Source organism: Oncorhynchus mykiss, chromosome 10 (genome assembly GCF_013265735.2).
Source record: "Oncorhynchus mykiss isolate Arlee chromosome 10, USDA_OmykA_1.1, whole genome shotgun sequence".
In the NCBI taxonomy this organism is placed as follows: domain Eukaryota; kingdom Metazoa; phylum Chordata; class Actinopteri; order Salmoniformes; family Salmonidae; genus Oncorhynchus; species Oncorhynchus mykiss.
The window spans coordinates 87,024,951-87,046,725 of NC_048574.1; the positions used below are offsets into that span (position 1 = coordinate 87,024,951).

The 21,775-nt window shown below is 40.3% G+C and overlaps 1 protein-coding gene across 4 annotated transcripts in view; it reads left to right on the forward strand.

The window, feature by feature from the left end:
- The window catches only part of LOC110511479 (kelch-like protein 5), a 46,467-nt gene that overhangs the window by 18,045 nt on the left and 6,647 nt on the right, over positions 1–21,775 (forward strand). For 2 of the 4 annotated variants that reach the window (XM_036934401.1, XM_036934398.1), the window contains 8 exons: positions 2,405–2,521; positions 4,310–4,359; positions 5,927–6,128; positions 11,600–11,675; positions 11,968–12,054; positions 15,924–15,998; positions 19,592–19,729; positions 19,845–20,016. In XM_036934401.1, coding sequence (XP_036790296.1) covers positions 2,405–2,521; positions 4,310–4,359; positions 5,927–6,128; positions 11,600–11,675; positions 11,968–12,054; positions 15,924–15,998; positions 19,592–19,729; positions 19,845–20,016 — 917 coding nt within the window. The remainder of the gene's footprint in view (positions 1–2,404; positions 2,522–4,309; positions 4,360–5,926; positions 6,129–11,599; positions 11,676–11,967; positions 12,055–15,923; positions 15,999–19,591; positions 19,730–19,844; positions 20,017–21,775) is intronic. The other 2 variants (XM_036934399.1, XM_036934400.1) reach the window with 2 other exon arrangements.

Here is a 21,775-nt window from a genome sequence, read left to right on the forward strand (position 1 = left end):
TCCCTACTGCTGAAAGTAGGACACACAGGCCTTGTCCTAAATCTGTCTTCCCTACTGCTGAAGGTACTGCCAGGCCTTGTCCTAAATCTGTCTTCCCTACTGCTGAAGGTACTGCCAGGCCTTGTCTTATCTCCCCCATTCTCAAACCTCACATCATCACAACTAGGAATACACCAATCAATCATCCAACCAATCAGTCTGCCAATCAGTCTGTGTTGCTGATAAGAGGGGGCAGTAAATCTCTTTTTACCTGTTCAGACAACACCCCCAGGGGGCAGTACATCTCAACACCCCCAGGGGGCAGTACATCTCAACACCCCCAGGGGGCAGTACACCTCAACACCCCCAGGGGGCAGTACGTCTCAACACCTCCAGGGGGCAGTACATCTCAACACCCCCAGGGGGCAGTACATCTCAACACCCCCAGGGGGCAGTACATCTCAACACCCCCAGGGGGCAGTACATCTCAACACCCCCAGGGGGCAGTACATCTCAACACCCCCAGGGGGCAGTACATCTCAACACCCCCAGGGGGCAGTACATCTCAACACCCCCAGGGGGCAGTACATCTCAACACCCCCAGGGGGCAGTACATCTCAACACCCCCAGGGGGCAGTACATCTCAACACCCCCAGGGGGCAGTACATCTCAACACCCCCAGGGGGCAGTACATCTCAACACCCCCAGGGGGCAGTACATCTCAACACCCCCAGGGGGCAGTACACCTCAACACCCCCAGGGGGCAGTACGTCTCAACACCTCCAGGGGGCAGTACGTCTCAACACCCCCAGGGGGCAGTACGTCTCAACACCCCCAGGGGGCAGTACGTCTCAACACCCCCAGGGGGCAGTACGTCTCAACACCCCCAGGGGGCAGTACATCTCAACACCCCCAGGGGGCAGTACATCTCAACACCTCCAGGGGGCAGTACATCTCAACACCTCCAGGGGGCAGTACGTCTCAACACCTCCAGGGGGCAGTGCGTCTCAACACCTCCAGGGGCAGTACATCTCAACACCTCCAGGGGGCAGTACATCTCAACACCCCCAGGGGGCAGTACATCTCAACACCTCCAGGGTTATGCAGCCTTTTAGTTTGTCGTGGTGTACGTTGATATTTATTAATTGACAGGCTGGTTGACTGACTGATTGACTGGCTGTCTGACTGATTGATTGACTGGCTGGCTGACTGATTGATTGACTGGCTGGCTGTCTGGGTGACTGGCTGGCTGTCTGATTGGCTAGCTGACTGACTGATTGACTGACTTGATTGATTGACTAGCTGGCTGTCTGGGTGACTGGCTGGCTGGTTGACTGACTAGCTGACTGATTGACTGAGTAGTTGACTGGCTGGCTGATTGACTGACTAGCTCGCTGACTGATTGATTGGCTGGCTGGCTTATTGACTGACTGACTAGCTGGCTGACTGATTGAGTGACTGGTTGACTGGCTGGCTGACTGACTGATATGTTGGAACGACGTCAAACACCTAGAAATCATGTGTGTGGAAAGCCTTCCACAGGGATGCTGGTCCATGTTGACTCTACAAGGTGTTGAAAGCGTTCCACAGGGATGCTGGTCCATGTTGACTCTACAAGGTGTTGAAAGCGTTCCACAGGGATGTTTGTCCATGTTGACTCTACAAGGTGTTGAAAGCGTTCCACAGGGATGCTGGTCCATGCTGACTCTACAAGGTGTTGAAAGCGTTCCACAGGGATGCTGGCCCATGTTGACTCCAACGCTTCCCACAAGTTGTGTCAAGTTGGCTGGACGTCCTTTGGGTGGTGGACCATTCTTGATACACAGGGGAAACTGTTGAGCGTGAAAAACCCAGCAGCGTTGCAGTTCTTGACACACTCAAACCGGTGCTCCTGGCACCTCCTACCTCCTACTGGTGCTCCTGGCACCTCCTACCTCAAACCGGTGCTCCTGGCACCTCCTACCGGTGCTCCTGGCACCTCCTACCTCAAACCGGTGCTCCTGGCACCTCCTACCTCAAACCGGTGCTCCTGGCACCTCCTACCTCCTACCGGTGCTCCTGGCACCTCCTACCTCAAACCGGTGCTCCTGGCACCTCCTACCTCAAACCGGTGCTCCTGGCACCTCCTACCTCAAACCGGTGCTCCTGGCACCTCCTACCTCAAACCGGTGCTCCTGGCACCTCCTACCTCAAACCGGTGCTCCTGGCACCTCCTACCAAACCCCCGTTCAAAGGCACTTCAATCTGTTGATGTCATACAAATAAAGGTGTTCATGTATTGATGAATGTATTGATGAATGTATTGATGAATGTAATGAATGTATAGATTGACGTATAGAATAATGTATTGATTGACGTATAGATGAATGTATAGATGAGTGTATTGATCTGTGGAGTGATGAATGTATTGATTTGTATTGCGCAGGTATGAAGTACCATCTCCTGCCTCATCGGCGCCCCCTGCTGCAGAGCCCCAGAACCAGACCTCGTAAAGCTACTGTAGGAGCCATGTTCGCTGTTGGGGGTATGGACGCTACCAAAGGTTAGCCTCTGATGTTCACTGTAATGGGTATGGACGCTACCAAAGGTTAGCCTCTGATGTTCACTGTAATGGGTATGGACGCTACCAAAGGTTAGCCTCTGATGTTCGCTGTTGGGGGTACGGACGCTACCAAAGGTTAGCCTCTGATGTTCACTGTAATGGGTATGGACGCTACCAAAGGTTAGCCTCTGATGTTCGCTGTTGGGGGTATGGACGCTACCAAAGGTTAGCCTCTGATGTTCACTGTAATGGGTATGGACGCTACCAAAGGTTAGCCTCTGATGTTCACTGTAATGGGTACGGACGCTACCAAAGGTTAGCCTCTGATGTTCACTATAATGTGTATGGACGCTACCAAAGGTTAGCCTCTGATGTTCACTGTTGGGGGTATGGACGCTACCAAAGGTTAGCCTCTGATGTTCGCTGTAATGGGTATAGACGCTACCAAATGTTAGCCTCTGATGTTCACTATAGGGGTACGGACGCTACCAAAGGTTAGCCTCTGATGTTCGCTGTAGGGGGTATGGACGCTACCAAAGGTTAGCCTCTGATGTTCACTGTTGGGGGTATGGACGCTACCAAAGGTTAGCCTCTGATGTTCACTGTTGGGGGTATGGACGCAACCAAAGGTTAGCCTCTGATGTTCACTGTTGGGGGTATGGACGCTACCAAAGGTTAGCCTCTGATGTTCACTGTAATGGGTACGGACGCTACCAAAGGTTAGCCTCTGATGTTCACTATATGGGGTAGGGACGCTACCAAAGGTTAGCCTCTGATGTTCACTGTAATGGGTACGGACGCTACCAAAGGTTAGCCTCTGATGTTCACTGTAATGGGTACGGACGCTACCAAAGGTTAGCCTCTGATGTTCACTATATGGGGTAGGGACGCTACCAAAGGTTAGCCTCTGATGTTCACTGTAATGGGTACGGACGCTACCAAAGGTTAGCCTCTGATGTTCACTGTAATGGGTACGGACGCTACCAAAGGTTAGCCTCTGATGTTCACTGTAATGGGTACGGACGCTACCAAAGGTTAGCCTCTAATGTTCGCTGTTGGGGGTACGGACGCTACCGAAGGTTAGCCTCTGATGTTCACTGTAATGGGTACGGACACTACCAAAGGTTAGCCTCTGATGTTCACTGTAATGGGTACGGACGCTACCAAAGGTTAGCCTCTGATGTTCACTGTAATGGGTACGGACGCTACCAAAGGTTAGCCTCTGATGTTCACTGTAATGGGTACGGACGCTACCAAAGGTTAGCCTCTAATGTTCGCTGTTGGGGGTACGGACGCTACCGAAGGTTAGCCTCTGATGTTCACTGTAATGGGTACGGACGCTACCAAAGGTTAGCCTCTGATGTTCACTGTAATGGGTACGGACGCTACCAAAGGTTAGCCTCTAATGTTCGCTGTTGGGGGTACGGACGCTACCGAAGGTTAGCCTCTGATGTTCACTGTAATGGGTACGGACACTACCAAAGGTTAGCCTCTGATGTTCACTGTAATGGGTATGGACGCTACCAAAGGTTAGCCTCTGATGTTCACTGTAATGGGTATGGACGCTACCAAAGGTTAGCCTCTGATGTTCACTGTAATGGGTACGGACGCTACCAAAGGTTAGCCTCTGATGTTCACTGTAATGGGTACGGACGCTACCAAAGGTTAGCCTCTGATGTTCACTGTATAACGTGTGTGTGTGTGTGTGTGTGTGTGTGTGTGTGTGTGTGTGTGTGTGTGTGTGTGTGTGTGTGTGTGTGTGTGTGTGTGTGTGTGTGTGTGTATCAGGAGCCACCAGTATAGAGCAGTACTGCCTGCGTCGGGATGCGTGGAGCCAGGTAAACAAATCAACCTTATATTATATTATTTATTATTATTATTAAACCTTATATTTATAGTAAATTATATATTTATATTATATATATTCAACACATTTCCCCCCCAACAAATTAAACCTTATATTTATATTATATATTTAAACCTAATATTATATTATATATTATTATATATTTAAACCTTATATTATATATTATTATATATTTAAACCTTATATTATATATTATTATATATTTAAACCTTATATTATATATTATTATATATTTAAACCTTATATTATATATTATTATATATTTAAACCTTATATTATATATTATTATATATTTAAACCTTATATTATATATTATTATATATTTAAACCTTATATTATATATTATTATATATTTAAACCTTATATTATATATTATTATATATTTAAACCTTATATTATATATTATTATATATTTAAACCTTATATTATATATTATTATATATTTAAACCTTATATTATATATTATTATATATTTAAACCTTATATTATATATTATTATATATTTAAACCTTATATTATATATTATTATATATTTAAACCTTATATTATATATTATTATATATTTAAACCTTATATTATATATTATTATATATTTAAACCTTATATTATATATTATTATATATTTAAACCTTATATTATATATTATTATATATTTAAACCTTATATTATATATTATTATATATTTAAACCTTATATTTATATTATTATATATTTAAACCTTATATTATATATTATTATATATTTAAACCTTATATTATATATTATTATATATTTAAACCTTATATTATATATTATTATATATTTAAACCTTATATTATATATTATTATATATTTAAACCTTATATTATATATTATTATATATTTAAACCTTATATTATATATTATTATATATTTAAACCTTATATTATATATTATTATATATTTAAACCTTATATTATATATTATTATATATTTAAACCTTATATTATATATTATTATATATTTAAACCTTATATTATATATTATTATATATTTAAACCTTATATTATATATTATTATATATTTAAACCTTATATTATATATTATTATATATTTAAACCTTATATTTATATTATTATATATTTAAACCTTATATTATATATTATTATATATTTAAACCTTATATTATATATTATTATATATTTAAACCTTATATTATATATTATTATATATTTAAACCTTATATTATATATTATTATATATTTAAACCTTATATTATATATTATTATATATTTAAACCTTATATTATATATTATTATATATTTAAACCTTATATTATATATTATTATATATTTAAACCTTATATTATATATTATTATATATTTAAACCTTATATTATATATTATTATATATTTAAACCTTATATTATATATTATTATATATTTAAACCTTATATTATATATTATTATATATTTAAACCTTATATTTATATTATTATATATTTAAACCTTATATTATATATTGTTACAGTTGTTTTAACCAAAACTAGAAGGTGAGATTAAAGACCCAAAGCTTTCCAGGTGGCGGTGTTGAGCGGGCGCAGACTCCAGTTCGGGGTGTGTGTGTTGGATCGACGTCTCTACGTGGTCGGGGGTCGGGACGGACTGAAGACCCTCAACACCGTGGAGTGTTACGACCCAGACGGTGGCAGCTGGAGCGTCATGACGCCCATGTCCACACACAGACACGGGCTGGGTGAGGACAGAGAATACGGGTTGTCTGGTACATACTGTGCTATCTATAGGTGATAATATATACTGTAATATCTATAGGTGATAATACATACTGTAATATCTATAGGTGTTAATATATGCTGTAATATCTATAGGTGATACTGTAATATCTATAGGTGTTAATATATGATGTAATATCTATAGGTGATACTGTAATATCTATAGGTGTTAATATATGCTGTAATATCTATAGGTGTTAATACATACTGTAATATCTATAGGTGATACTGTAATATCTATAGGTGATACTGTAATATCTATAGGTGTTAATATATGCTGTAATATCTATAGGTGATACTGTAATATCTATAGGTGATACTGTAATATCTATAGGTGTTAATATATGCTGTAATATCTATAGGTGTTAATACATACTGTAATATCTATAGGTGTTAATATATACTGTGATATATATAGGTGTTAATATATACTGTGCTATCTATAGGTGTTAATATATACTGTAATATCTATAGGTGTTAATACATGCTGTAATATCTATAGGTGATACTGTAATATCTATAGGTGATACTGTAATATCTATAGGTGTTAATATATACTGTAATATCTATAGGTGTTAATACATACTGTAATATCTATAGGTGATACTGTAATATCTATAGGTGATACTGTAATATCTATAGGTGTTAATATATACTGTGATATCTATAGGTGTTAATATATACTGTAATATCTATAGGTGTTAATATATACTGTGATATCTATAGGTGTTAATACATACTGTAATATCTATAGGTGTTAATATATACTGTAATATCTATAGTGTTAATATATATACTGTAATATCTATAGGTGTTAATATATACTGTGATATATATAGGTGTTAATATATACTGTGCTATCTATAGGTGTTAATATATACTGTAATATCTATAGGTGTTAATACATACTGTAATATCTATAGGTGATACTGTAATATCTATAGGTGATACTGTAATATCTATAGGTGTTAATATATACTGTAATATCTATAGGTGTTAATACATACTGTAATATCTATAGGTGATACTGTAATATCTATAGGTGATACTGTAATATCTATAGGTGTTAATATATACTGTAATATCTATAGGTGTTAATATATACTGTGATATCTATAGGTGTTAATATATACTGTAATATCTATAGGTGTTAATATATACTGTGATATCTATAGGTGTTAATATATACTGTGATATCTATAGGTGTTAATACATACTGTAATATCTATAGGTGTTAATATATACTGTAATATCTATAGTGTTAATATATATACTGTAATATCTATAGGTGTTAATATATACTGTAATATCTATATACTGTAATATCTATAGGTGTTAATATATACTGTAATATCTATACTGTAATATCTATATACTGTAATATCTATAGGTGTTAATATATACTGTAATATCTATATACTGTAATATCTATATACTGTAATATCTATAGGTGTTAAAATACTGTAATATCTATATACGGTAATATCTATAGGTGTTAATATATACTGTAATATCTATATACTGTAATATCTATAGGTGTTAATATATACTGTAATATCTATAGGTGTTAATATATACTGTAATATCTATAGGTGTTAATATATACTGTAATATCTATATACTGTAATATCTATAGGTGTTAATATATACTGTAATATCTATATACTGTAATATCTATAGGTGTTAATATATACTGTAATATCTATAGGTGTTAATATATACTGTAATATCGGTGGCAGCTGTGAGCGTCATGACGCCCATGTCCACACACAGACACGGGCTGGGTGAGGACAGAGAATACGGGTTGTCTGGTACATACTGTAATATCTATAGGTGTTAATATATGCTGTAATATCTATAGGTGATACTGTAATATCTATAGGTGTTAATATATGATGTAATATCTATAGGTGATACTGTAATATCTATAGGTGTTAATATATGCTGTAATATCTATAGGTGTTAATACATACTGTAATATCTATAGGTGATACTGTAATATCTATAGGTGATACTGTAATATCTATAGGTGTTAATATATGCTGTAATATCTATAGGTGTTAATACATACTGTAATATCTATAGGTGTTAATACATACTGTAATATCTATAGGTGATACTGTAATATCTATAGGTGATACTGTAATATCTATAGGTGTTAATATATGCTGTAATATCTATAGGTGTTAATACATACTGTAATATCTATAGGTGTTAATATATACTGTGATATATATATAGGTGTTAATATATACTGTGCTATCTATAGGTGTTAATATATACTGTAATATCTATAGGTGTTAATACATGCTGTAATATCTATAGGTGATACTGTAATATCTATAGGTGATACTGTAATATCTATAGGTGTTAATATATACTGTAATATCTATAGGTGTTAATACATACTGTAATATCTATAGGTGATACTGTAATATCTATAGGTGATACTGTAATATCTATAGGTGTTAATATATACTGTGATATCTATAGGTGTTAATATATACTGTAATATCTATAGGTGTTAATATATACTGTGATATCTATAGGTGTTAATACATACTGTAATATCTATAGGTGTTAATATATACTGTAATATCTATAGTGTTAATATATATACTGTAATATCTATAGGTGTTAATATATACTGTAATATCAATATACTGTAATATCTATAGGTGTTAATATATACTGTAATATCTATAGTGTTAATATATATACTGTAATATCTATAAGTGTTGATATATACTGTAATATCTATAGGTGTTAATATATACTGTAATATCTATAGGTGTTAATACATACTGTAATATCTATATACTGTAATATCTATATACTGTAATATCGATATACTGTAATATCGATATACTGTAATATCTATATACTGTAATATCTATATACTGTAATATCTATATACTGTAATATCTATATACTGTAATATCTATAGGTGTTAAAATATACTGTAATATCTATATACGGTAATATCTATAGGTGTTAATATATACTGTAATATCTATATACTGTAATATCTATAGGTGTTAATATATACTGTAATATCTATAGGTGTTAATACATACTGTAATATCTATATACTGTAATATCTATATACTGTAATATCTATATACTGTAATATCGATATACTGTAATATCGATATACTGTAATATCTATATACTGTAATATCTATAGGTGCTAATATATACTGTAATATCTATATACTGTAATATCTATATACTGTAATATCTATATACTGTAATATCTATAGGTGTTAAAATATACTGTAATATCTATATACGGTAATATTTATAGGTGTTAATATATACTGTAATATCTATATACTGTAATATCTATATACTGTAATATCTATAGGTGTTAATATATACTGTAATATCTATATACTGTAATATCTATAGGTGTTAATATATACTGTAATATCTATAGGTGTTAATATATACTGTAATATCTATAGGTGTTAATATATACTGTAATATCTATATACTGTAATATCTATAGGTGTTAATATATACTGTAATATCTATATACTGTAATATCTATAGGTGTTAATATATACTGTAATATCTATAGGTGTTAATACATACTGTAATATCTATAGGTGTTAATATATACTGTGATATATATAGGTGTTAATATATACTGTGCTATCTATAGGTGTTAATACATACTGTAATATCTATAGGTGTTAATACATACTGTAATATCTATAGGTGATACTGTAATATCTATAGGTGATACTGTAATATCTATAGGTGTTAATATATGCTGTAATATCTATAGGTGTTAATACATACTGTAATATCTATAGGTGTTAATATATACTGTGATATATATAGGTGTTAATATATACTGTGCTATCTATAGGTGTTAATATATACTGTAATATCTATAGGTGTTAATACATACTGTAATATCTATAGGTGATACTGTAATATCTATAGGTGATACTGTAATATCTATAGGTGTTAATATATACTGTAATATCTATAGGTGTTAATACATACTGTAATATCTATAGGTGATACTGTAATATCTATAGGTGATACTGTAATATCTATAGGTGTTAATATATACTGTGATATCTATAGGTGTTAATATATACTGTAATATCTATAGGTGTTAATATATACTGTGATATCTATAGGTGTTAATATATACTGTAATATCTATAGGTGTTAATATATACTGTGATATCTATAGGTGTTAATATATACTGTGATATCTATAGGTGTTAATACATACTGTAATATCTATAGGTGTTAATATATACTGTAATATCTATAGTGTTAATATATATACTGTAATATCTATAGGTGTTAATATATACTGTAATATCTATAGGTGTTAATATATACTGTAATATCTATATACTGTAATATCTATATATTGTAATATCTATATACTGTAATATCGATATACTGTAATATCTATATATTGTAATATCTATATACTGTAATATCGATATACTGTAATATCGATATACTGTAATATCTATATACTGTAATATCTATAGGTGTTAATATATACTGTAATATCTATATACTGTAATATCTATATACTGTAATATCTATATACTGTAATATCTATAGGTGTTAAAATATACTGTAATATCTATATACGGTAATATCTATAGGTGTTAATATATACTGTAATATCTATATACTGTAATATCTATAGGTGTTAATATATACTGTAATATCTATAGGTGTTAATATATACTGTAATATCTATAGGTGTTAATATATACTGTAATATCTATATACTGTAATATCTATAGGTGTTAATATATACTGTAATATCTATATACTGTAATATCTATAGGTGTTAATATATACTGTAATATCTATAGGTGTTAATATATACTGTAATATCTATAGGTGTTAATATATACTGTAATATCTATTGGTGTTAATATATACTGTAATATCTATATACTGTAATATCTATATACTGTAATATCTATAGGTGTTAATATATACTGTAATATCTATATACTGTAATATCTATAGGTGTTAATATATACTGTAATATCTATATATTGTAATATCTATAGGTGTTAATATATACTGTAATATCTATAGGTGTTAATATATACTGTAATATCTATAGGTGTTAATATATACTGTAATATCTATAGGTGTTAATATATACTGTAATATCTATATACTGTAATATCTATAGGTGTTAATATATACTGTAATATCTATAGGTGTTAATATATACTGTAATATCTATAGGTGTTAATATATACTGTAATATCTATAGTGTTAATATATACTGTAATATCTATAGGTGTTAATATATACTGTGATATCTATAGGTGTTAATAAATACTGTAATAGCTATAGGTGTTAATATATACTGTAATATCTATAGGTGTTAATACATACTGTAATATCTATATACTGTAATATCTATAGGTGTTAATATATACTGTAATATCTATAGGTGTGACAGTACTTGAGGGTCCAATGTATGCAGTAGGAGGGCATGATGGGTGGAGCTACCTCAGCACTGTAGAGAGGTGAGTCAGACCCTGTTCATGTGACTTTACAGGTCAGGTCATCTCTCTCTGTGTCTCTCTCTGTGTCTGTCTCGCTCTCTCTGTCTCCCTCTCTCTCTGTCTCTCTCTCTCTCTCTCTCTCTCTCTCTCTCTCTCTCTCTCTCTCTCTCTCTCTCTCTCTCTCTCTCTCTCTCTCTCTCTCTCTCTCTCTCTCTCTCTCTCTCTCTCTCTCTGTCTCTCTCTCTGTCTCTCTCTCTCTCTCTGTCTCTCTCTCTGTGTTTCTCTCGCTATACACTGTGTGTGTGTGTTCCAGGTGGGATCCTCAGGCTCGTCAGTGGAGCTTCATCGCCAGCATGGCAACACCTCGATCTACTGTAGGAGTAGCTGTACTCAGCGGAAAGTAGGTACACACACACACACACACACCGTACTGGGGAGAGGGAGGGAAGGTAGGTTTCATACAGTATATATGAGGGCCTTAGAGCAGGTCATTCTATATGTCTACTGTTAGTATTCACTGGTGATGCTGCAGGAACAGGCTTTCTGTTAGTATTCACTGGTGATGCTGCAGGAACAGGCTTTCTGTTAGTATTCACTGGTGATGCTGCAGGAACAGGCTTTCTGTTAGTATTCACTGGTGATGCTGCGGGAACAGGCTTTCTGTTAGTATTCACTGGTGATGCTGCAGGAACAGGCTTTCTGTTAGTATTCACTGGTGATGCTGCAGGAACAGGCTTTCTGTTAGTATTCACTGGTGATGCTGCAGGAACAGGCTTTCTGTTAGTATTCACTGGTGATGCTGCAGGAACAGGCTTTCTGTTAGTATTCACTGGTGATGCTGATATGAGAGAGATGGAGAGACTCGTCTGATGGAGCCTCAGGACTCGTCTGATGGAGCTCCAGGACTCGTCTGATGGAGCCTCAGGACTCGTCTGATGGAGCTCCAGGACTCGTCTGATGGAGCCTCAGGACTCGTCTGATGGAGCTCCAGGACTCGTCTGATGGAGCTCCAGGACTCGTCTGATGGACTGCTTCCGTACCGCCTCCCATGTCCTCTAAACACACACATCCGTCTGTCGCTAAAGGGTCTCCCAATCCATGTGTCTGTGACAGACCGAGGGAGGGGTTATTCCCCCCCCAGACCGAGAGGGGCTATCCCCCCCCCAGACCGAGAGGGGTTATTCCCCCCCCCCCCCCCAGACCGAGAGGGGTTATTCCCCCCCCCCCAGACCGAGAGGGGTTATTCCCCCCAACCCCCCCCCCCCCAGACCGAGAGGGGTTATCCCCCCCCCCCCCAGACCGAGAGGGGTTATTCCCCCCCCCCAGACCGAGAGGGGTTATTCCCCCCCCCCAGACCGAGAGGGGTTATTCCCCCCCCCCCCCCCAGACCGAGAGGGGTTATTCCCCCCCCCCAGACCGAGAGGGGTTATTTCCCCCCCCCCCAGACCGAGAGGGGTTATTCCCCCCAACCCCCCCCCCCCCCCCCAGACCGAGAGGGGTTATCCCCCCCCCCCCCAGACCGAGAGGGGTTATTCCCCCCCCCCCCAGACCGAGAGGGGTTATTCCCCCCCCCCCAGACCGAGAGGGGTTATTCCCCCCAACCCCCCCCCCCCCCCCAGACCGAGAGGGGTTATCCCCCCCCCCCCCCAGACCGAGAGGGGTTATTCCCCCCCCCCAGACCGAGAGGGGTTATTTCCCCCCCCCCCCCCCCCCCCCAGACCGAGAGGGGTTATCCCCCCCCAGACCGAGAGGGTTTATTCCCCCCCAGACCGAGAGGGTTTATTCCCCAGACCTGATCTGTCATTCTCTCTCGCTCTCTCTCTGTCTCTCTCTGTCTCTCTCTCTCTCTCTCTCTCTCCCTCCCCCCCCCTCTCTCTCTCTGTCTCTCTCTCTCCCTCTCTGTTTCTCTCTCTCTCTGTCTCCACCCCCCCCCTCTCTCCCCCACCCCCCTCTCTCTCTCTCTCTCTCTCTCTGTCTCTCTCTGTCTCTCTCTCTGTCTCTCTCTCGCGCTCCCCCCCCCCCTCTCTCTCTCTGTCTCTCTCTCTCTCACTCTCTCTCTGTCTCTCTCTCTCCCTCTCTGTCTCTCTCTCTCTCTGTCTCCACCCCCCCCCTCTCCCCCCCCCCCTCTCTCTCCCCCCCCCCCCTCTCTCTCCCCCCCTCCCCCTCTCTCTCTCTGTCTCTCTCCCTCTCTGTCTCTCTCCCTCTCTGTCTCCCTCTCTCTCTCTGTCTCTCTCCCTCTCTGTCTCTCTCCCTCTCTGTCTCTCTCTCTCTCTCTGTCTCCTCTCCAGGTTGTATGCAGTAGGGGGTCGTGATGGAAGCTCCTGTCTTCGCTCCTTTCCCTCTCTCTGTCTCTCTCCCTCTCTGTCTCTCTCCCCCCCCTTTCCCTCTCTCTCTCTGTCTCTCTCCTCTCCAGGTTGTATGCAGTAGGGGGTCGTGATGGAAGCTCCTGTCTCTCTCCCCCCCTTTCCCTCTCTCTCTCTGTCTCTCTCCTCTCCAGGTTGTATGCAGTAGGGGGTCGTGATGGAAGCTCCTGTCTCTCTGTCTCTCCTCTCCAGGTTGTATGCAGTAGGGGGTCGTGATGGAAGCTCCTGTCTCTCTCTCTCTGTCTCTCTCCTCTCCAGGTTGTATGCAGTAGGGGGTCGTGATGGAAGCTCCTCTCTCTCTGTCTCTCTCCTCTCCAGGTTGTATGCAGTAGGGGGTCGTGATGGAAGCTCCTGTCTCTCTCTCTCTCTGTCTCTCTCCTCTCCAGGTTGTATGCAGTAGGGGGTCGTGATGGAAGCTCCTGTCTCTCTCTCTCTGTCTCTCCTCTCCAGGTTGTATGCAGTAGGGGGTCGTGATGGAAGCTCCTGTCTCTCTGTCTCTCTCCTCTCCAGGTTGTATGCAGTAGGGGGTCGTGATGGAAGCTCCTGTCTTCGCTCCTTTCCCTCTCTCTCTGTCTCCCTCTCTCTCTGTCTCTCTCCTCTCCAGGTTGTATGCAGTAGGGGGTCGTGATGGAAGCTCCTGTCTCTCTCCTCTCCAGGTTGTATGCAGTAGGGGGTCGTGATGGAAGCTCCTGTCTCTCTCCTCTCCAGGTTGTATGCAGTAGGGGGTCGTGATGGAAGCTCCTGTCTCTCTCCTCTCCAGGTTGTATGCAGTAGGGGGTCGTGATGGAAGCTCCTGTCTCTCTCCTCTCCAGGTTGTATGCAGTAGGGGGTCGTGATGGAAGCTCCTGTCTCTCTCCTCTCCAGGTTGTATGCAGTAGGGGGTCGTGATGGAAGCTCCTGTCTCTCTCCTCTCCAGGTTGTATGCAGTAGGGGGTCGTGATGGAAGCTCCTGTCTCTCTCCTCTCCAGGTTGTATGCAGTAGGGGGTCGTGATGGAAGCTCCTGTCTCTCTCCTCTCCAGGTTGTATGCAGTAGGGGGTCGTGATGGAAGCTCCTGTCTCTCTCCTCTCCAGGTTGTATGCAGTAGGGGGTCGTGATGGAAGCTCCTGTCTCTCTCCTCTCCAGGTTGTATGCAGTAGGGGGTCGTGATGGAAGCTCCTGTCTCTCTCCTCTCCAGGTTGTATGCAGTAGGGGGTCGTGATGGAAGCTCCTGTCTCTCTCCTCTCCAGGTTGTATGCAGTAGGGGGTCGTGATGGAAGCTCCTGTCTCTCTCCTCTCCAGGTTGTATGCAGTAGGGGGTCGTGATGGAAGCTCCTGTCTCTCTCCTCTCCAGGTTGTATGCAGTAGGGGGTCGTGATGGAAGCTCCTGTCTCTCTCCTCTCCAGGTTGTATGCAGTAGGGGGTCGTGATGGAAGCTCCTGTCTCTCTCCTCTCCAGGTTGTATGCAGTAGGGGGTCGTGATGGAAGCTCCTCTGTCTCTCCCCTCTCCAGGTTGTATGCAGTAGGGGGTCGTGATGGAAGCTCCTGTCTCTCTCCTCTCCAGGTTGTATGCAGTAGGGGGTCGTGATGGAAGCTCCTCTGTCTCTCCTCTCCAGGTTGTATGCAGTAGGGGGTCGTGATGGAAGCTCCTGTCTCTCTCCTCTCCAGGTTGTATGCAGTAGGGGGTCGTGATGGAAGCTCCTGTCTCTCTCCTCTCCAGGTTGTATGCAGTAGGGGGTCGTGATGGAAGCTCCTGTCTCTCTCCTCTCCAGGTTGTATGCAGTAGGGGGTCGTGATGGAAGCTCCTGTCTCTCTCCTCTCCAGGTTGTATGCAGTAGGGGGTCGTGATGGAAGCTCCTGTCTCTCTCCTCTCCAGGTTGTATGCAGTAGGGGGTCGTGATGGAAGCTCCTGTCTCTCTCCTCTCCAGGTTGTATGCAGTAGGGGGTCGTGATGGAAGCTCCTGTCTACGCTCCGTTGAGTGTTTTGATCCCCACACCAACAGGTGTGTGTGCAACTGTGTTTAGTGGTCTTCAACAATGGGTTGTAGTGTGTACACACACACACACACACACACACACACACACACACACACACACACACAGTACCGGTCAAGTGTGGACACACCTACTCATTCCAGGGTTTTTCTTTATTTTTACTATTTTCTACATTGTAGAATAATAGTGAAGACATCAAAACAATGAAATAACACATATGGAATCATGTAGTAACCAAAAAAGGTGTTAAACAAATCAAAATATTTTTGAGATTCTTGAAAGTAGTTGATGACAGCTTTGCACACTTGTGTATATATATATATGTGTATATATGTGTGTGTATTTATATGAATCAAAATACACTCATCAGTTATTGAGTCATATATATATATATATATATATATATATATTTAAATGTATTTTATTTATTTATTTATATATCATCAGACAGTTTATTAGGTACACCGTCCCATTCACCATAATGTATGGCTCCTACAGACAGGCATCAAGACATTCAGTTACTGTTCCACTGGACAGTTTATTAGGTACACCGTCCCATTCACCATAATGTATGGCTCCTACAGACAGGCATCAAGACATTCAGTTACTGTTCCACTGGACAGTTTATTAGGTACACCGTCCCATTCACCATAATGGATGGCTCCTACAGACAGGCATCAAGACATTCAGTTACTGTTCCATCGGACAGTTTATTAGGTACACCGTCCCATTCACCATAATGGATGGCTCCTACAGACAGGCATCAAGACATTCAGTTACTGTTCCACCGGACAGTTTATTAGGTACACCGTGTCTGTTGTTTATACTGAGAATGGTGTGACGATTTTAACAGAATGGTGTGATGATTTGAACAGAATGGTGTGATGATTTTAACCTTTCTGATCTCCCCATCCCGGATCCGGGATCGTGAATACAGACTCAAGCTCATTACCATAACGCAACGTTAACTATTCATGAAAATCGCAAATGAAATGAAATAAATATGCTAGCTCTCAAGCTTAGCCTTTTGTTAACAACACTGTCATCTCAGATTTTCAAAATATGCTTCTCAACCATTGCAAAACAAGCATTTGTGTAACAGTATTGATGGCTAACGTAGCATTTAGCATTAGCATTCAGCTGGCAACATTTACACAAAAAAACAGAAAAGCATTCAAATAAAATCATTTACCTTTGAAGAACTTCAGATGTTTTCAATGAGGAGACTCTCAGATAGCAAATGTTCAGTTTTTCCTGAAAGATTATTTGTTTAGGACAAATCGCTCCGTTTTCTGCGTCACGTTTAGCTATGAAAAAACCCCTGTATCCAGGACTGTGTAAATCTATCAGCAAGCTCATTAGCATAACACAACGTTAACTATTCATGAAAATCGCAAATGAAATGAAATAAATATGCCATCTCTCAAGCTTAGCCTTTTGTAAACAACACTGTCATCTCAGATTTTCAAAATATGCTTCTCAACCATAGGAAAACAATCATTTGTGTAAAAGTAGCTAGCTAGCGTTAGCATTTAGCGTTAGCATTTAGCGTTAGCATTTAGCGTTAGCATTTAGCGTTAGCATTTAGCGTTAGCATCCAGCACGCAACATTTCAACAAAAACATAAAAGCCTTCAAATAAAATCATTTACCTTTGAAGAACTTCAGATGTTTTCAATGAGGATACTCTCAGTTAGATAGCAGATGCTCAGTTTTTCCAAAAAGATTCTTTGTGTATTAGAAATAGCTCCGTTTTGTACATCACATTTGGCTACCAAAAAAACCAGAAAATTCAGTCCTCAAAACGCGAACTTTTTTCCAAATTAACTCCATCATATCGACTGAAAACATGGCAAACTTTGTTTAGAATCAATCCTCAAGGTGTTTTTCACATATCTCTTCGATGATATATCGTTCGTGGAAGTGTGCTTTCTCTCCTGAATCCCAGGAGAAAATGCCCGCACCTGAAGATTACGCACAAATTTAGACAAAGGACACCGGGCGGACCCCTGGAAAATGTAGTCTCTTATGGCCAATCTTCCAATGATATGCCTACAAATACGTCACAATGCTGCCGACATCTTGGGGAAACGGCAGAAGGTCTAAGCTTATTCCTGTCGCATTCACAGCCATATAAGGAGACATTAGAAAACAGAGCTTCAGAAATTCTGCTCATTTCCTGTTTAACGTATCATCTTGGTTTCGCCTGTAGAATGAGTTCTGGGGCACTTACAGACAAAATCTTTGCAGATTCTGAAACTTCAGAGTGTTTTCTTTCCAAAACTGTCATATGAATATGCATAGTCGAGCATCTTTTCGTGACAAAATATCGCGCTTAAAACGGGAACGTTTTTTATCCAAAAATGAAATAGCGCCCCTAGAGATGCAACAGACGGTGTCTGGGGTTTATACTGAGAACGGTTTGACAAACGCAAACGACCACACCGGGTTCCAGTCCTATCAGCTAACAACAAGTAGAAGTGTCTCCAGTGGACACGACATCATCAACACTGGACAAATGAGGAGTTGAAAAACCTGTCTGTTGAATCCCGGTTCCTGTTGCTTGAAGCTGACGGCAGAGTCCAGATTTGGCCCCGTCCTGCCTGGTGTTGACGGAACAGGCTGGTGGCTGTGGTGGAATGGTTCCTGTTGCTTGAAGCTGACTGCAGAGTCCGGATTTGGCCCCGTCCTGCCTGGTGTCGACGGAACAGTCTGGTGGCTGTGGTGGAATGGTTCCTGTTGCTTGATGCTGTTTGCAGAGTCCAGATTTGGCCCCGTCCTGCCTGGTGTCTGTGGTGGAATGGTGAGGGGAATGTTTTCCTGGCGCACGCTAATGTCCCTTGATACCAGTTAAGCAACGTGTTCATGCCCCGAATAATTCGGGCCGTTCTGGAGGCAGTTGAAGAACGTTTGACCGAGCACCTCTGAAACACTGTCGCTGACCAATGTTTTCCTGGCACACGTTAATGTCCCTTGATACCAGTTGAACAACGTTTGAACGCCACAGCACCTCTGAAACACTGTCGCTGACCGACCACCTCTGAGACACTGTCGCTGACCGACCACCTCTGAGACACTGTCGCTGACCGACCACCTCTGAGACACTGTCGCTGACCGACCACCTCTGAAACACTGTCGCTGACCGACCACCTCTGAGACACTGTCGCTGACCGAGCACCTCTGAGACACTGTCGCTGACCGACCACCTCTGAGACACTGTCGCTGACCGACCACCTCTGAGACACTGTCGCTGACCGACCACCTCTGAGACACTGTCGCTGACCGACCACCTCTGAGACACTGTCGCTGACCGACCACCTCTGAAACACTGTCGCTGACCGAGCTCGATAGAACGTCTTTGGGATGACATCAACATCCCTGTAGAACGTTTCTGACACCTTGTAGAATCCACGCCCCAAATAATTCAGGCTGTTCTGGATAGGCGTTTCCTAAAACACCGACCAGGGTGTGTATCTGTAACTTATAGAATTCACGCCCAAAATAATTCAGGCTGTTCTGGATAGGCATTTCCTAATAAACCGACCAGGGTGTGAATCTGTGACGAGAATGAGGTTGTTGATGTGTGGCCTCCTCACCACCAGGTGGAGCTGCTGCGCTCCGATGGCGAAGCGTCGTGGCGGGGTGGGCGTGGCTACCTGGAACGGTTTCCTGTACGCTATTGGAGGACATGACGCTCCCGCCTCCAGCCTGGCATCACGACTCAGCGACTGTGTGGAGAGGTCAGTCGGTCGGGGGTGTGTGTTAGGTAATTGTGCTATAAATGTTGAGCAAATATTGGCGCAGGTTTAGAGATATTCAACAATGGGCTGTGTGTGTGTGTGTGTGTGTGTGTAGGTACGACCCCCAGGCGGATGCGTGGACGGCGGTAGCCCCCATGAGCGTCAGTCGTGACGCTGTCGGTGTGTGTCTCCTTGGAGACCGTCTCTATGCGGTCGGTGGTTACGATGGAACGGTGTACCTGAACACTGTTGAGGCCTACGATCCCCAGACCAACGAGTGGACACAGGTACACACACACACACACACACACACACGAACACACACACACACACACACGAACACACACACACACACACACACAACCCTTCAGGTATATCCACACACCCACACATACACACACACACACACACACACACACACAACCCTTCAGGTATATATACACACACACACACACACACACACACACACACACACACACACACACACACACACACAACCCTTCAGGTATATATACACACACACACACAACCCTTCAGGTATATACACACACCCACACACACACACACACATATACACACACACACACACACACACACACACATCCCTTCTGGTTGTGTTGTTATGTAAATGTCCGTATTTCTCCAAGTGTGTTAATATGTTCATGTGTCTGTTTTATGTAAGTGTGTGTGTTCTATGTTCTACCCCCTGGTTATTATCTATCTAATAACTCTACCCCCTGGTTATTACCTATCTAATAACTCCACCCCCTGGTTATTATCTATCTAATAACTCTACCCCCTGGTTATTATCTATCTAATAACTCTACCCCCTGGTTATTATCTATCTAATAACTCTACCCCCTGGTTATTATCTATCTAATAACTCTACCCCCTGGTTATTATCTATCTAATAACTCTACCCCCTGGTTATTATCTATCTAATAACTCTACCCCTGGTTATTATCTATCTAATAACTCTACCCCCTGGTTATTATCTATCTAATAACTCTACCCCCTGGTTATTATCTATCTAATAACTCTACCCCCTGGTTATTATCTATCTAATAACTCTACCCCCTGGTTATTATCTATCTAATAACTCTACCCCCTGGTTATTATCTATCTAATAACTCTACCCCCTGGTTATTATCTATCTAATAACTCTACCCCCTGGTTATTATCTATCCAATAACTCTACCCCCTGGTTATTATCTATCCAATAACTCTACCCCCTGGTTATTATCTATCTAATAACTCTACCCCCTGGTTATTATCTCTCTAATAACTCTACCCCCTGGTTATTATCTATCTAATAACTCTACCCCCTGGTTATTATCTATCTAATAACTCTACCCCCTGGTTATTATCTATCTAATAACTCTACCCCCTGGTTATTATCTATCTAATAACTCTACCCCCTGGTTATTATCTATCTAATAACTCTACCCCCTGGTTATTATCTATCTAATAACTCTACCCCCTGGTTATTATCTATCTAATAACTCTACCCCCTGGTTATTATCTCTCCATAGTCACTTTAATAACTCTACCCCCTGCTATTATCTATCTAATAACTCTACCCCCTGGTTATTATCTATCCATAGCCACTTTAATAACTCTACTCCCTGGTTATTATCTATCTAATAACTCTACCCCCTGGTTATTATCTATCTAATAACTCTACCCCCTGGTTATTATCTATCTAATAACTCTACTCCCTGGTTATTATCTCTCCATAGTCACTTTAATAACTCTACCCCCTGCTATTATCTATCTAATAACTCTACCCCCTGGTTATTATCTATCCATAGCCACTTTAATAACTCTACTCCCTGGTTATTATCTATCTAATAACTCTACCCCCTGGTTATTATCTATCTAATAACTCTACCCCCTGGTTATTATCTATCTAATAACTCTACCCCCTGGTTATTATCTATCTAATAACTCTACCCCCTGGTTATTATCTATCTAATAACTCTACCCCCTGGTTATTATCTCTCCATAGTCACTTTAATAACTCTACCCCCTGGTTATTATCTATCT